At 36.5% G+C, this 17,050-nt stretch overlaps 1 protein-coding gene across 1 annotated transcript; it reads left to right on the forward strand.

The window, feature by feature from the left end:
• The first annotated feature begins 3,193 nt into the window (after nucleotides 1-3,193).
• fshr (follicle-stimulating hormone receptor) lies at nucleotides 3,194-16,643 on the forward strand. Its single transcript, NM_001201514.1, is given in 14 exon segments — nucleotides 3,194-3,514; nucleotides 5,079-5,150; nucleotides 5,577-5,651; nucleotides 5,791-5,865; nucleotides 5,937-6,011; nucleotides 8,012-8,086; nucleotides 9,112-9,192; nucleotides 9,784-9,852; nucleotides 9,948-10,022; nucleotides 11,314-11,499; nucleotides 11,839-12,059; nucleotides 12,165-12,346; nucleotides 12,424-12,615; nucleotides 15,228-16,643. Coding segments are annotated over 14 exon segments (2,064 nt in total). The 5' UTR covers nucleotides 3,194-3,362; the 3' UTR covers nucleotides 15,762-16,643.
• The last annotated feature ends 407 nt before the right edge of the window (nucleotides 16,644-17,050 follow it).

Raw genomic sequence — 17,050 nt, forward strand, 5'->3', positions numbered from 1 at the left:
AAGAAAATTGCTTTGTGTATGCATAAGCAGGCAGATCAAATGGAATAACCTTCAAATTTGACTACATGTTGAAACATTCACAGAAAGCAAAGTTGTTTCTTCATCTTGCCCTCCATTCGTGTTGGAACATCAGGAGCAATTTTATTTTCGAACTCATGTAAGTACAGGTTTGTGCAGCTGCTGGAATTTTCATCCAATCAGAGGTTTTCAATTTCTTTGTTTCTTTTTATCCAAGCAAGGAGCTGTGGGAGAGAGTACTTGTGTGTCTGCGTGCGAGTGTGTTGTCGTGTCAGGAGCTCAAGGCTGAATTTTCTTTCCTCCTTCCTCTGGATTAAATCATGGACGACCTTTTTTTTCTCTTCCAAATGATGTTCCCACAGAGCAGCAGACACACGTGCAGCAGTCCTTATCTTTGCACCATAAAACTTGTGGATAGCAGAATTTAGCCAATTTAAAAGGATCAGATTTTAATAGGCCACCCCACAGATGTCTGTGTTGTTTTGAGCACGTTAGTGCGTCCTTGTGAGCTGGCTGCTCAGCCTGCTTACAAAAGAGGAGAGCTTTTAAAGTGTATTTTGTTCATTATTATCATGCTGTGCTCATCATTCAACACAAATATGAGATATGAGACAAAACAGTGTTACACCATGTTTATATGAAAGACAGAACAATAGCTGCTTTATTTATTTTAAACTTTAACAGGAGCTTTCATTCAAGCAGCAAAAATAACAGAAAAAATAGAATTTAACTTTTTTTAAAGATAGCATTTAACTCTACCTAAATAGTAGTCAAAATAGTCAAATGAGAAATACTCCATTGTTAAAGCATTTTTTGTGTTATTAAATCAAATTCATTCTGATACATCTCGACCATTTTTAGTCATGAAGGAGCTAGCCTTGAGTCATTTGTATGCATGGTGCACAGCTGCTTAAAAGTTATGAAGCTGGCAAAGAAAGCAGCAGCAGAGAGGGTGCCGTTTTCCAGAATCCTAATTTAAGACGCTCACTTCTCCAGAGAAGTGCAGTGGGCTTTATCTCAGTCTGTGTAAGGATTTGGGTCTTTCTTTAATATCACAAGTTAGCTTTTCAGGTGGTTTTGACAACAGTTGGTATATTTTTGTGTAAATGTTCATTTGGTTTCACGGTTTGTGTTACTAATCACCACATTTGCCCTCAATTCGTTTTTGCATTTGAGTGTAGTCCATACTTTTGGTTTCTGCTTATCTTTTGCTGTTATCATCACAATTTCTTCTGATTAATCTTATCAAAATGGAAATGTATTCGTCATCTTGCCTCCACCTCAATTCCATTTGAGTTCTTCAACAACCAACAATGTGCCGTAATAAATACAAAAAAATTGAAAATGGTGTTTGTTTATTGGCATCCTGCAAATGCATCTCATATGTCTGCATGTCAGCCCTGACTCTAACCATTGACAGCACAAGTAATAGACCTTCCCCAGTAGGACAAGCACCAAAAATACATTTACTTGAGGCAATCATAGTGTACAAACTAGTACCAAAGTATGTGTCTTTATTTTGTGTTATCTGCACATGTCATAATCCAATGACGTAATGTCATAATTAAGCTAACAATCATAATATAAACATTGGTCTGTTTCATTATATTCTACTTTCACAACATACTTTTTTGTTTTTTTTACAAAAAACTTCCTAAAAAGTTGGATATAGGGAAAATGAGAATGTGTGCATCTGGATTTGGTTTTGATCATGTTCTGTTTAGAGTTGTCCCCTTGTCATCGAGTTAAGGTTGATCATCCACAGCTATCTTTATTAAGTTAATTGCCCTCAGTATATGTAAAAATCTGGTTTTCAGTTCTTTATTTCAAGGTTATTTGCTCTGTCACCTTTTTGTTTTGTCACTTGTTATTGTTTTGCCACTATGGAGAGCCATAGGTTAACTGGAATGAGCACAATTTACTGAAAAAACATTAAAGGGAAATTCATTGAAGAATTATTCAGAGGGATAGGAAAGTGCAGCTGTGGCAGCCTCAAATTCATTCAACCCAGGCCTGAAGCTCTAGAAATGAAAAATCCAAATAAAAACAAGTACAAAAAACCAGTGGCCATGAAATTTTGTATACAGCCATGACATGCTTTGCTTCCTGTATGTCATAGTTGATCAGTCCTTTTCCTTTTTCTTTTTTTTAACCAAGAACCAAAAGCCTTTGCTTTGAGCTTCTTTGTGTTGCAGCCTTGGCGAGCTGTTGACCACTCGACCATTCTTAAATCCTGTTACAGAGATTTCAAATTACATTTTTATACAATGTACAGGTTTTTTGCATTGTCATTTATGCAGCTTTTATTCTGCACAGTGCAAATCACACCAACAAACTACTCATTGCACAAACGTATGAAAGATTACAATGACAATTTTAAAAAAAACATTTGATTACAGAAGTCGAAACAAAATTCCAGAAACCAAAACACAATTGCAAAAAAAAAAAAAAACGAAATAAGAATGAAACATTTTAGAAAGCAAAAGTAACTTCCAAAGATTAAAAATGAAATGGTAAAAAAAGTTATTTTTAAATAAAAAACAGAAAAATAAGGCACTATGGGACCATTATTTCAACCAAAAAGTAGCTGCCTTTCATGGTTTCTTATTGTGTTTTGTTTTTCACATTTTATTTTGATTTCTGGAAATTACTTTTGTTTTTTGAAACACTTCTTTTTTTTCCTTTTTATTTTTTCTAATTGTGTTTTGATTTCTGGGTTTTTCTAAAAATGTAATGTTTTTCTAACCATTTGTTTTTCTTTTTTTAATGTAGTTATGATCTTTAAAATGCTTCAGTGCTGAGTGATTTGTTAACGGCATTTGCACTTCAGGGCCACCACAACTTTTGACAACTAAATTACCGTATTTGATCATTGTTCTCATGGAAAAACAGTGATTTCTCATATTAACAGATGTAGACAAATTGAATGATAGGATTTGCATGAGTGGTAAAATATCCATTTAGATTATTTTTTCATTAGCTATTCACATTATCTATGCCCTCTACTAGATTATTCGTCTTTAATGTAGTAACCAAACACAACCCAGAAAAGACCTCCTACAACCTCATCCACCCTTGAAGCCTTTCACACGCCCCCAACATTCACTACTCCACAAAAACACCAAAACACCTCACATTTCCTGTGTCTGATTTGACTTTGGATTCTCAAGGGGACAGACGGATAGCCAGGCGAAAACATTCACTTTGTTCTGGAGCATGGGCTGCACTAAAGAGCCTACCTATGCCAGAGAAAATATGTGTGGAAGATAAAAAGGAAAAAAAACAGAGATTTGAAAACTTTGGGGTTTTTTCTTTGCTGTTAGGGACAAAAGCTGACTGAAAGTATGGTGGTAATGATACAGATGATGCTGGTGTTGTTCAGGTTACAGATGGCAGGCGCTTCTTTGCCTGAAACAGAATTAGATGATGTCTGCTTCCAGGTGGAATTGGGGTTCAGCACATTTCTCAGGAGCATCTCTAGCAACTCCACAGTCGTGTAAGTAAATAAGAATATACAGACTTCTCTCTGATGTTTAATTAAGCCGGTTAATTAAGATGACAGAGTCCTCTTTAAGAAGCAAAGCTAGAAATGGTTCTTAACCCAAAGTATGAGGAAAAATGTAAATAAGTGAAACTTCTAAGATAATGCCGTCAAATTAAAGAGGAGGTGATAAAACTGACAGAATGCAGCTTCTAGTAGCTGATTTCATCATAAAAATAAAAAGCTGCTGTGAAGCTCAGATCTAAAAGCATTTTCAATTCACCATTTTCTATCTTGGCACCATGCATAATAATTCAAACGTACCCACTTCCTTTTGGTTGAATCTTGACATGATATTGCTGATTTGATAAAACATTTATCAAGTGAGCACATGTATGCAAGTCTTCTGCTCTGCAGCCATAAATTCCAGATATCCTGTGGGTTTTTTATTTAAAAAAATTTTTTTTTAAATCAGCTTCTCGACAGCGTCTGAGTTTAGTCTCCTTTTCTTTCTTGCTGATAAGTTTCTTTACTGCTATTGTGTGCATGCAGCTACTGTGTAGAATTCAAAAATGAATGGCTATTCAACAGAATGTAAGATATGCATTACAAAGCAAAGGTGTTTGCTAAAAAAAAGATATAAAAGTGTTAAAAAGCAATAATTTATTAAGCTGATCAACACATAGTACACTTACTCTTTTGCTTTTGCCAAGTTTAAATTTTTGGATCAATTCTTTTTTTATGACTGCTGCTGCAGAGTGTGATCAGATTCCCATGACAATCTAGCTTTATCATTTCTCAAGTTCTCTTTTTTTTTCCTAATTGTAGAAATTTGCAGGTTTTCTTTCACCCTGAGTTGTCAAATGAGACTGGACATTGAAGAATCTGGCAATGAATTGGAAAAAGCAATATTTTTTCAGAGCTTGAGCAAACATCAGAATCCTTCCTCATCATTCACTCTTCATTTGAAAGTTTTAGATTTGAATGATTTTGATTTTTTTCTGCGCAGCTGCACCTTTAAAAGTCCAATTTAGCCTTAAATATTCACCCAAAGCTGGCAAGATACATTTGAAAACATCTTGAAGCCTCAAAAAGATGGAAACACAAAGTTTAAAATCAATTCAAAAAATAGAATTTTCACATGAATAATGAATAGTTTTATAATCCACAGGAGCAGCTACTCAAGTGCTGCTGACACACACCAATTCTCAGAAGGCAAGGACATACTTTGTGTCAAAAGTAGTGACTATTCCCAAGAGATATGCTGCAAACTCCCAGGTGGCGATGCGTGTGTTCCCATCTGCTCTGCTTTGCTCAAAGGTCAAGGCTCAGGAACAACTGAAATATTTACAAGAGCGCTGCATTGGATGTTCTTTTCAAATAATCTTCAACAGCACGCTCACACACCCCTGGAGTGAAGAACAGAACCCATCACAAGCATTTAAAAATTCAGTTCACACGTCCGAGTGAATACCAAACGCGCCCCTGCCATGTGTGAAAATTCTTATATCATTATTCCAGGCAATGTTCATTCTTGCATCACATAGATCTGATGTGGGTTTCTTTTGTCTATCTGCAGAAACATAAAACAGACGCAGATCACAGTGATTGATCAGAGCATCTTCACTGGTCTCTGGCACCTGGAGAAACTGTAAGAATTGGTTTGATGTTCCTGTTTCTTCTCCCAACACATCAAATATGGACTTTCCATGTTTGCTTTTTATTTTTCTGATAACACAGGAAAATATTTCAGCCTTTGACCACTTTTTTATTTTGTCGCTGTATTGTACAAATTTAAAAAAAAATACTGATTGAAATAAGTTGTATTATTTTATAACAAGTTGCAAAAAATATGTGTACGCTTTTCTGCAGGAATGACTCCCAGGGGTGATATCAAGCTTTAAATTAGAGACATGTTTTATAAAACACAGAATTATAACTTGCACGATAATTTCTTTCTAATTTTTTGTTTTAATTCTTCTAAGAATTTTGGTTGTAGTATGTTACTGCAGCTTCAGAGACATTTTCCCACATAATTCTCTTTTTTTTCCTCCATCTCTGCCTCTCTCAACCCCAGAACCATATTAGACAACGACAAGCTGCTGAGTATTTGTCCGTCTGCCTTTGCAAACCTCCCTCGGCTCTTCGATGTGTGAGTATTTTTAACAAGCTGGAGCATTTGTTTTATTTTCCTGCCTTGTAATGGAATGGCTCTTTAATTTGAAGACTGAAAAACATTAACATATCATATAATTTTACTGTCTTATTTTTTCAATCTGTTTTCTGTTTAGCTCAATTTCTCAGAATATGGCTTTAAAGAAAATAGGAGCCTTTGCATTTTCCAATCTTCCAGCATTGACAGAAATGTAAGTATTGAGGCAGATTCTTGGCATTAGTTGTTTTGTAAGTGCCTGAAAAATAAATGCTTGTGTTGCAGAGAAATAACCAAGTCAAGGCACCTGACTTCCATCCACCCAGATGCTTTCAGGAGCCTTGTGGGCCTTCGCCGTTTGTGAGTACTCATTGAGAGAAAAATCAAAACTTTATTTTTCTTTTCAAGTTCAAAATAGCTGTTGGGTGACAGGCCCCCAATTTTGTTAGGCAGAAACAAACAGAAACATGATTTATTAATTAGCCTAGTTTCCTTTAACGAAAGAATCAAGTGTCACAACTGTGAAAATGTTTTTTATAAATAAATACTCATGAGTAAATATATATATACATATATTGCTATGAAATTAACAACACAGTATCCCGCATTCCCGATTTGTTTCTATCTTTTGAAATATACTCAAAGTACAGCTGAGATGGTGCATTTCTAAAATCCCTCAGGGACAGTGTCATCAGTTCTGTTGGGCTTGTCCCAATTTGTAAAAACTGGGGCACACCAACTTAACACTGTAAAGAGAAGAAAAAGGTTTTGAGATGTTTCATGTTTAAACAAGGGCAACTCAGGGGGGGCAGGTTATACATAAATAAATCTTTCTCTTGAAACCAGTTTCACAATTTGTGCTTGTTTGAAAACCATTTTAAAAAGGATAGATAGAGAAAGATGTTAGAATTCTTTCAAAAGAAAAAAAAGAATATAGCTTTCCCAATAGTATTTCTTAGATTTTGAGCAATAACTCTAAAAAGCCTGCCATTTGTTCATTAATAATCATATAATGGGTGATGGAGTCACAGTAGGGTACATTATATCAAGAGTCAGTATCAACACATTGATTTTAGACGTGATAACACAGTCTATTTACAGCAAGTTTGTCATTTTTAAACCCCAGCTCTGGTCTTTGCCGGTTTTCTCCCAAAAAACAAGCTGACAGACAGGTGGTTCTATATTATTGTGAGTGAATATGTGGCCATATAACCCACTAAAATATGACTTTACAATGGCTAAACTGCCAACAAAAGCCCTCTCTGATCATCTTTTAATCAATTTCAAAAGGTCTTTTAATGATGTTTTTAGTCAAAAACAAAAAAACTTTGTTGTTTTCTAGGACATAGTGTCTGCTGAACAGCAGTAGTTTATTGGAAATACACCTCTCAGTTGTGGGCAGGACTGTTGGCACAAAGTAAGTCCACTTTGCTTCAGAGCAGGGAGCCTTGTGGTCCACCCAGCATGTTTTATGAGCTCTTTTTCCAACAACATTTTTTGTTTGCTTCTGATTCACAGCAATTTGAACACAAAAAATACTCAGAAATGCAATCTAGAGTTTAATTTTCCTTATATACGTCCACCATCTTGAGAAAGTGCCACAGTAACATGTAAAAACAGTTTTATCTGAGTGAGCCTTTCTACTGCCTTAATGTGGAAATACAGAGGGATCCATTAATTTAGGGAAAAGGTCAGGTCTAAAGAAAAATAAAATCCCGGCAAATAAAGTAGTTTTGACTACAATTTTTTTAATCAAAAGAAAAATAACTTTTTTAACATTTTGGAATTCAGGGAAATTGACACCCAATTCAGCTGCATACTGATAACAACACAGTAATGATAATCTATGAGGCTTCTATCAGAAAAAAATCCCAAACTACATCAAATTTGATAAACATCCAAAGTTTTTCAGTTGTTTACATGGTGTTTCAAATGTTTTAACTCAAAAAAAATGGTAAAATCTCAAATTAAATTTACTTTTAGACACAAAGTACACAAAAAATGAAAGGATTTACAAAATTGCTATATTTTCTGAACAACAAAGTTTTGAAAGAAATTCAGTAAAATAAAAAACAATTTTGAAAACTATTACATTTTAAGTAGAGAACAATGCCATAAATATTATTAGTTTCATGAATTTTAGCCTTTATACACCAGTTTATACACATCTATTGAAATTTTGATTGAAACTAGTTTGTTTTTTGGATTTTTTTTCAATCACTATTATGCATACCTTTTCTCTGGTTGACTTGTTACCAAAGTTGCTACATTGATATGAGATGTCATTGCTTTCAGCCTCTGAATTTTTGCAGGAGCTCCTTTGTGAATCTAATAAGCTTTTGCCACCTCAATCTTCACAGAATCATCACCAACACGGGTTTGAGGATTTTTCCGGACCTCTCCAAGATCCACTCTGCAGTCCATCGTTTCATGTTGTAGGTGTCAGCATGAAGACAGAAATAAACCACAAACTCACGCTCAGAAACGCACCCACACATGCTATTCCCACGAGCATCTGAACACACAGGCATTCAGAGACAAAAATGCACTCCAATCTAATCACGCAAACATGGACTGCATGAAATATCTGGGAATATTAAGAAAAACTTCAAAACTTTAACTTCAAAAGGACAAAAACGTTTCAAAGAGATTGGTGTTTTTGTAAAAAATGCACCAATCACTACTTCTACTACAACGGACACAGTTGTAAAAATAAAAGTGTGAAAAAATATGTTAGCGAGCTGCAACTGATGGTAAATTATAAAAACAATACATTTATTTTGCAGTTTGCAAACATTTCTTTTTTTATTGTGTGAACAGCAGGGCCTCATCCTTGGGTTGCTGCACTTCTAAGATGTTCAAGAAATCTTGCAGCTCGGACAAAACATTCTGTGTTTGGTTCAAAATGTCAAAAAGTACACATAAATCTTTGTGTTAAGTTTTGCCTATTAAAATAAGAGTGTAAAAAAAAAAATCTTTTTCTAGTATGATGAATTGGGGACAAAACATACCGGTACTCAGATTTTCCTCAAAGATCTGGAAACATTTGCCAAGGTTCCCAATTTCCATGCATGTGACAATTTGTTCATTGTGTTAAAACCCTGAAAGATGTTGGTAACTTTTTAAAAACAATGTGACTGACTGAACACAAAGGTGACAGTTTAATATTGCATTGCATATTAGCATAATATTTAATGTGAACTCCTGAATGAGTGAACATTTTGTCCACTGTTTAAAATACTACAAACCTCTTAGTCAATTTTTAGAAATTACTTAGTTCAACTGCAATGCAAAAGCAAACCAGTGAGTATTCTATACTTGGGTTATCACTACAATAAGTCAACAAAACATACTGTTATACCTCCAAAACAGTCTCTGTTTACATAATTGTTTTAACAAATACCTATCAGGTTTTTTTCCCATACATTTATGATGTGATTTTTATCTTTGTGTTGCTTAGTGACTTACAGGACAACATCCACATTCAGGCGATCCCTGCCAATGCCTTCAGGGGCCTCTGCACTCAAACTGTTGAAGAGATGTAAGAAATTAATCTTTTCTATTTATACATTTACTGCCCACATACAGACCCCAGAGGACATGTCATGGACAGAGAGAAATATGCCTGAAATCCCTTGATTTGGATTACACTCTTCCCTATTTCTTAATTTGTTCTTTTTTTAGTGCTGTAAATGTGTTCAAACATCTACTCTGTGTGATACTTTCATTCTAAAACAGGCAATCATCTGATCTTTTATTGTATGAGGGAGTAATGTGTACATTTGGGATTTCCACAAAGCGCAATTTGCTCCAATTGCTATTCAAATTCCATGTATGGTGCACTTTGACTCTCAGCTGCAAAAAATAATAATACATTTGTGAAAAACATAACAGAAAATCAAGAGAAATTCCATCTAAACGTATTTAATATAAGTGTATTAACTGTATATGTAAGAGAGAACAAGTTTGTTACAAAGGAAATAAAAGAATAAATGTAACAGCACAAATTACAATTTTAGTTAACAATAAGACAGGAGCACTAAAACAATGCATTTGGCGTGTCATCCTATCATTGGAAATGTTCTGTCTTCAAACCACGTGACCACAACTTGGCATCTCCTCCCGATGACAGACGGCTAACCAGAAATGGCATCAGGGAGGTGGCAAGTGACGCCTTTAACGGAACAAAGATGCACAGATTGTGAGTCAAAGACTGACGCACAATTGGGAATAGACGATTTACAAGAAATAGTCAGCCTAAATATGTCATGTCTTTTTTTTCTTCCTCTCTAACAGGTCTCTGAAAGGCAACAAACAGCTTACTCACATCAGTGGCGATGCCTTCGTGGGTTCCAGTGAGTTGGTGGTGCTGTAAGAATGACTTCCAACATCTTATGCCTACATTGTTCCGTCTACACGAGAAAATGTGGCCTGTGTAGGAAAAATACAAATCCTCCTTAGCTGTAGCAGGAAAAAAAGCATTTGTGATTGGGCAGCCATTGCTGTTTTTTTTCTCTTTTCATTCTCACCCAAAAGATATTTGGCAATTGAATGATCCCCCTTCAGTTTAATTCCTTCATTGGTTGCTTTTAACTCTGGCATTTATTTTAGATTAATTAGTTTTTTCCAGAATCATTTGTACAAAAATAACTTGCAGCAAGAATCAGAGTTTATTTTCCAAATGTGTGCATTAATATAAAACTGCAAACATAAAGTTACTGTCAAATCACTTGAGCTCTAATAGAAAATATAAAAAACACAAAATAAAATAAATAAAGGTTCACCTAATTTAGGGCACAAAAAGTAGAAATAATTTTCTATTTTGTTCCCCTTCCTTTATTTTTGCAAAATAAAAACACTTTTGTCAATATAATGATTTAAAATTATAATATTCCTTAATTTGGTTCAGTTTAAAACATTTTGTGAAGCATGCTTTTCAAAATAAAGCACAATGGCTTTTTGCATAATGAATCTTAATATGAAATTGATTGGTAGAGTATATTCAACCATATCAATGCTGTGTTGCATTGATCGCATACTCTCTTTAATATACTTTATTAATTTGAAACTGAGATCAACTGCTGTTGATCTGACTTTACAAAAATCAACACATTTTCTTTAAGCTTTTTTGATAAGACACTGAAACAGCCCAGCTGCTTTGGTCTTCCTTGCTTCCCTAATGAGGCGACTGCTTTCAGTGAGTCATTGGACTGGATTTAAGTCTTTAGAAGACACAGAATTTGGATTAAGCTCACAATAGGAAAGTTCTTTTTAACAAGCTGGGCCCAGAGGAGGTGAAAATGTCTCTTAAATGTGTCTTTGCATAAAAATCCGCACTTACAGATGCTGCCACAGACTTATGCTCAGACACTGGATCTGGAGTGTCTAAATGTGTCAACTGCTGGAGGATGTTGATCTAGATGTTTACTTTGAGATTTTTAAGTTTTTGAGGGTTGTGGAAATTATTATAAAAACACAAACCATAATCGAACGACAAAAGCAGCTTGATTATCTGACATATTTCATTTTTATATGTTTTTTTATTCAAATAAAGGGACTCTAAGTTTTGCCTTATATTCCTTTAACTTTACAAAAAACAAAAAAGCATAATACATGTTAAAAAATGCTTGTTTTATCCCTGCTTTTCTGTTTACCTCTGCAGAGACATCTCTGAAACAGCCATCAGCTCTTTGCCCGATAACATCATCAGTGGCCTGAAGAAGCTGTTGGCAGAATCTGCTTATCACCTGAAAATCCTTCCTCCCCCTCAACAGTTCGCCAAACTGCGCTTGGCTAAGCTGACGTACCCCTCACACTGCTGCGCCTTTAAAAACAAGCCGAGAAGCAGGTACAGATGTCTAGATAAACGAACCGTTTTTTGTTTTTTTTAGAGAGAATATTCTAGGAACCATTTCTCTTCAAACTGTCACCATCTGTTGCTTTAAAATGTTCCCACTAGTTGCTCAGCTGTAAATGTTACTTGGGGGATGTAAAAATGTTACATCCTATTGGTTGACTCTGACAAAGCTAAGGATTCATACATGAAAACGAAGAAAACTGAAATCGGTCTAAATAATTCGGTTTCAATGTAGCTGTAAAACTGATTAGCGCCTGACCCACTGTTTAAGTGGAGCTGTGGTTTTGTTTCCATGTAGCAGCCAGACTTTAATGCTGTGTTTTGTGCCAGATCAAAGTGGAGCCCACTATGCAGTCATCCCATGGCGAAATACATCACTGACTTCTACAGGGATCACTGTTCCAACTCCACCTCCATCACCTGCAGCCCAACACCAGACAACCTTAACCCCTGTGAGGACATCATGTCTCCGGTCCCTCTGCGGGTCCTCATCTGGATTATCTCCGTCCTTGCTCTGCTGGGAAACACTGTAGTTCTCGTTGTATTGCTAGGCAAGAGTTTTTGACTCTCATTCCCAATACTGCTGTTGTTTGTATTTCTGGAGTGACTTTTACTGGTTTTGTTTCCTCTTTTGATTTCCTCTTCTTTGTGATCAGGCAGTCGCTCCAAACTGACTGTTCCTCGTTTCCTCATGTGCCACTTGGCCTTTGCTGACCTTTGCATGGGTATCTACCTGATCATCATAGCAACCATAGACATGCTGACTCACGGCCATTACTACAACTACGCCATTGACTGGCAGACAGGCCTTGGCTGCAGTGCGGCAGGCTTTTTCACGGTCTGTATGCATGGATCTCATTGTAACAAACATGAATAAAAATGCTTTTTTAAAGCAAAAGCATTTTTCCTCTGCAGGTATTTGCCAGTGAGCTCTCAGTGTTCACGTTAACAGCGATCACGGTGGAGCGCTGGCACACCATCACACATGCCCTGAGACTCGACCGCAAACTTCGCATGAGGCATGCGTGTGTCATCATGGCAGCGGGCTGGATCTTCTCCTCACTCGCTGCGCTGCTGCCCACAGTTGGGGTCAGCAGTTACAGCAAAGTGGGTACTTTGTTTCTATCGCACATTCCACCTATTAGTTTCCTCAAAAAACCTCATAAAATGCCACATTTTTATTTTAAAACTCCAAAAACATTTTCAATTCTCACAACTGAGAGTTAGAACCCGTAACAGTTTTTCACTACACCACCTTAAAATCTATTTTAAAAAACCTTCCCAGTAGTCTTTTATTTATAATTATGTGGTTTTACACCTAATTTTAAAAAGACCTGTCGTTTTTATAGGAAATAGTTTCTGCAGAGTGGCAGTAGATAATCAGAAATCTGCCTCTGAGTTGTGGGAAGGACTGTTTGCAGAGAGTAAGCCTGTCCCCATTTCCTGTCATCCATTTGTTTACATGCTTTCCCGCTAGCTTACAGCCTCTTACAACTCCAACCTAACACTACCACGTAAACAAAACTTTCGAGCAATATTGGACCTATCCAGCCGTATAATTTTGAGCCAGATGCCAGCTCGGATAAGGAAAACAAAGACGTACATGGATCTAGTCGTCTACAAGTGAATGGAGCAGAGCAGGGAGCTTGTGGCCCACCAATTGTAGCACCTACATCACAACAACATTTCAACAACAGTTTGTCATCCGATTCACAACAATGAAATACTCAGAAATGCCACGTTAACCACAATTTTCGTAATATATGTCCTCCATCATGAGAAAATGCTACAAGAAAACGTTAGAAACCCCCCAAAACACAATTTACCTTTGTGTCCTTTTCTTGTTGAGAGAGGGTTGTAAGGAGAGAGCACACATGGAAAAACACTGTCTATGCAACACCAGTAATGGAAAAAATAGCTGATGGACTTACAGCCACAGACCCAGGGGGCCTGGAGAGTCAAGTGTCAGCTTGTCTTTTCCCCCAAATATAGTTTCTCATGGAAATAAATCTACTCTGCAAAATCATCAGAAGGTGTTTCAGAAGATCTAATTGCACGTCTGGACTATTCTGCTTTGACAGTTTTAATCTTGAAAAAGATGGGAAGTATTTCTGTCAACACATCAGTGATTTCTGTATTTCTATAATATGCAAGCAATATATAAATGTCTAGGAGAAAATTCAGAGAGTAAATACATGGGGTTTTTTTGTGCAAAGATACTTTCCTACTCTCCCCTTGCAGCCGTTTTAACATGTAGGCTGTCAAGCCAGAAATGTGAAGGCCAACTATCCAATCAGAAGATGGCCATTTACATAAAAATGTGTTTTATAACATTTGAGTCAAGTGCATAGAAACATGTGAAATATAGAAAGGTAGTAGACACTGCAAAAATAAACCCCCAAGAAATAAGTCAAAAATTCTTAAAATTAGAACATTTTCTTTAAATAAGTAAAAATTGTCTGCCAATGGGAAAAGAAAGTTTGTCTTTTCTTATTTTAAGTAAATAAATCTAGTCACTAAGACATGTTTTCTCAAACTAATATTATTTTTCTATTGAAAAACTTTCTTGATAAGATTATTTTTTCTGGCAAGACAGAGAGTTTAAAAAAAATTCTTGAAACAAGGATCGGTTTATTTTCTTAAAATTCCGTTTTTGCAGTGTACACATCCAAAGAAATGCAAAAAAAAGCATTATAAAGAAATCCTCAGGATTTCAGCTGAATAAGTAATGGATATGAGCTAAAATCTAAATTTTACAAATAATTCAGTACATTTGTAGCTGGATTTAAAAAACTAAACGAATATTTTGAATTTAACAAATATCTCACAAAACCCTAAATAGCTCTGGAGCTGTAATATAGAACAAAAAAACTGTCTTTTGTAGGAAGACTTCAGACTTTTACAGAGGCACTGTGACTGCCTCCATCACCTTAATGGTGCAGCAGACGCTCTGCGGCAGACTGAAGCACTGTCCAGCAGGTAGAGGGAATCGCAGAGCGCATCATTTCCTGCCCCCCACCTGTCTGCGAAGATACACCAACACAGAAGCCGCCCACTCAAGTCACATCATCCTTTACCTTCTGCTGTCTGGTAGATGTTTCTATAATGTCTGTGGACCGGCTTCCAGACTGATACTCTGTTTTCTTTTTTCTTTTTTGCCTTTTTGCTCTAAGTCTTCAAAACAAGCCCACTAAACCTTATCTCCTTTGCACATGTAGACACAATTACCCAGACAACGCAAGTGAACTTGCACATTAGCTAAAGTCTAAACTTGCAGTCAAACCAAATGACTTTTCTATGCTCTTATTTTGATTTTTTCTCTTGTTCTCATGTTTTAAGAGTTTGTTTCGAGACTTTTACATTCTTAAATGTGTGAATATTGAACTGTTTTGGTGCCCTGTCTTGTATCTGTGGATATGACATAAAATTTTAAACATTTCTTAAAGCAAAGCATCTAAAAGATACTCGCCATTATTTATGGAACACGAGCCAGGTTTGTGCTCTGTGGCTCCAATTTTTTTAATAAACCGTTTCTTGGTTTCACCTTTTTCCCTGGTTCCTTTCAGTGAAATGTGTATAGTTGCCTGGCGTTTATTCACCATTCTTTTCCCAGCTGAATTATGATAGCTAAGCTTTCTATTTAGAAAGTGGATTTACATTTTTTGAGCTGCTGGATCAAGGTCTTGATAATTATTTTGTTTCTGTTCCTTTCCCTGCAGGTGAGTGTCTGTCTGCCCATGGATGTGGAATCTCTGGTTTCCCAGGTTTATTTGGTTTCTCTTCTCCTCCTAAACATCCTGGCCTTCTTCTGCGTGTGTGGCTGCTACCTCAGCATCTACTTGACCTACCGCAAGCCCTCATCTGCTCCAGCTCATGCCGACACTCGGGTGGCTCAGCGCATGGCCATCCTCATCTTCACAGACTTCCTAGGCATGGCACCGGTCTCCTTCTTCGCCATTTCAGCTGCCCTGAAGCTCCCACTCATCACTGTGTCAGACTCCAAACTCCTTCTGGTCCTTTTTTACCCCATCAACTCATGCTCCAACCCGTTCTTGTACGCCTTTTTCACCCGTACTTTTCGACGGGACTTCTTTCTCCTTGCGGCTCGCTTTGGCCTGTTTAAGACTCGAGCGCAGATCTACCGGACGGAGACTTCCTCCTGTCAGCAGCCAACTTGGACCTCACCAAAGAGCAGCCGTGTGATGTACTCCTTGGCCAATACTCTCAGTCTGGATGGGAAACAAGAGTGCTGATTGTCATCCAACTATCCACCAGTACACAGTTTAGTGGATCATCCTGTATTTATTGATGTAGTGGTCCTTTTAGCCAAAACGGTCAGAAACCCATATGGCCGTTTTTTTCATTTTATGAACACTAACGTTTAACAAATTACGCTACCTTTTTTTCAGCCTAGAAAACTGCATTGCTGCTTAAAATGATAACTTCCAATCCAGATCCTCCCTCTTTGAAGACCTTATCTTGTTTTCTCTGATGCAAATTTTTATCTAGAATTGTGTTTGTTAACCTCTGACTTTGTGCAAGCACAAAACAGGAAATGCCTGCTTTTATTTTGAAATAATTTAGACCACCAATGGAGTACTGTTAAAAGTTTATGATTCAAAAACTAATTAAAGCAATGTAGTTTGGATATAACTGGGTTATGGATACCTTTGTAATTTTTTTTAGCTTGGTTGAAATGCCAGATGGGTTGAGTTTTAGGCTTTATCTTGGCTGTATAAGGAGAAGTAAACTCCTGATTTCAGTTGTTTTTTTCATCTAAAAAAAACTTTCCATCTGGAGTCCCAGTAGAAATGAACCAGTTTTACTGCTACAAGTTAAAATGATTAAACCTAAAAATAAAAAAGGTTTGTATGGTGTTACATATGGTGCATTTTCATTTCATATTTATTGATGAAATGGAGAATATTTATTATGACAAAGTAAAGTGCTGCTTTACTAATATTTTACATTCAGTCTGTTACATTCATATCTGTTACAGATATTCAGTTCTTATTTTTATGTAAACAGAGTGGTATCAGTTTTGACATTTTGTCATACTTATTTTTCTCATATATAGAGTATATTTGCTCTTTGTAAAGTTGTTTTTTTTATAAAACTTTTTAACATTTTGTAAAGTTTTTATAAACATTCTTGCTTCTCTCTCAAGCTTTCATTCCTATTTTCTTCCAGAAAGTGGTCTTTATCTTGCAATGCTGTCCTTCACGGAATCCAAAGCTTTCAAGGATGAAGTGACCATACCAAAATCTGCTCTGTGTACCAGAGTGGGTGGGTGGTAGTGGGAGGAGAGAATACAGCTGCTCAGTTATCTTGCTATTACAGGAGGATGAATATGGCAGCAAGATAATATGTACACACACAATCATAGACTCACAAGAAAGCCAGAGTTTCAAGGCTGCAGCTGCAGGAAGGTGCCTGGCTCCTCAGACTAGTTTATGTCTCTGACGTTTAGAGTGTGCAGGTGCATTTTTACACCTTAGCCACCAGGTGCCGCTGTTGCGTGTGAACCTTATGTGCAGATTCT

This window comes from Oryzias latipes, chromosome 19, assembly GCF_002234675.1.
Source record: "Oryzias latipes chromosome 19, ASM223467v1".
Lineage (NCBI taxonomy): Eukaryota > Metazoa > Chordata > Actinopteri > Beloniformes > Adrianichthyidae > Oryzias > Oryzias latipes.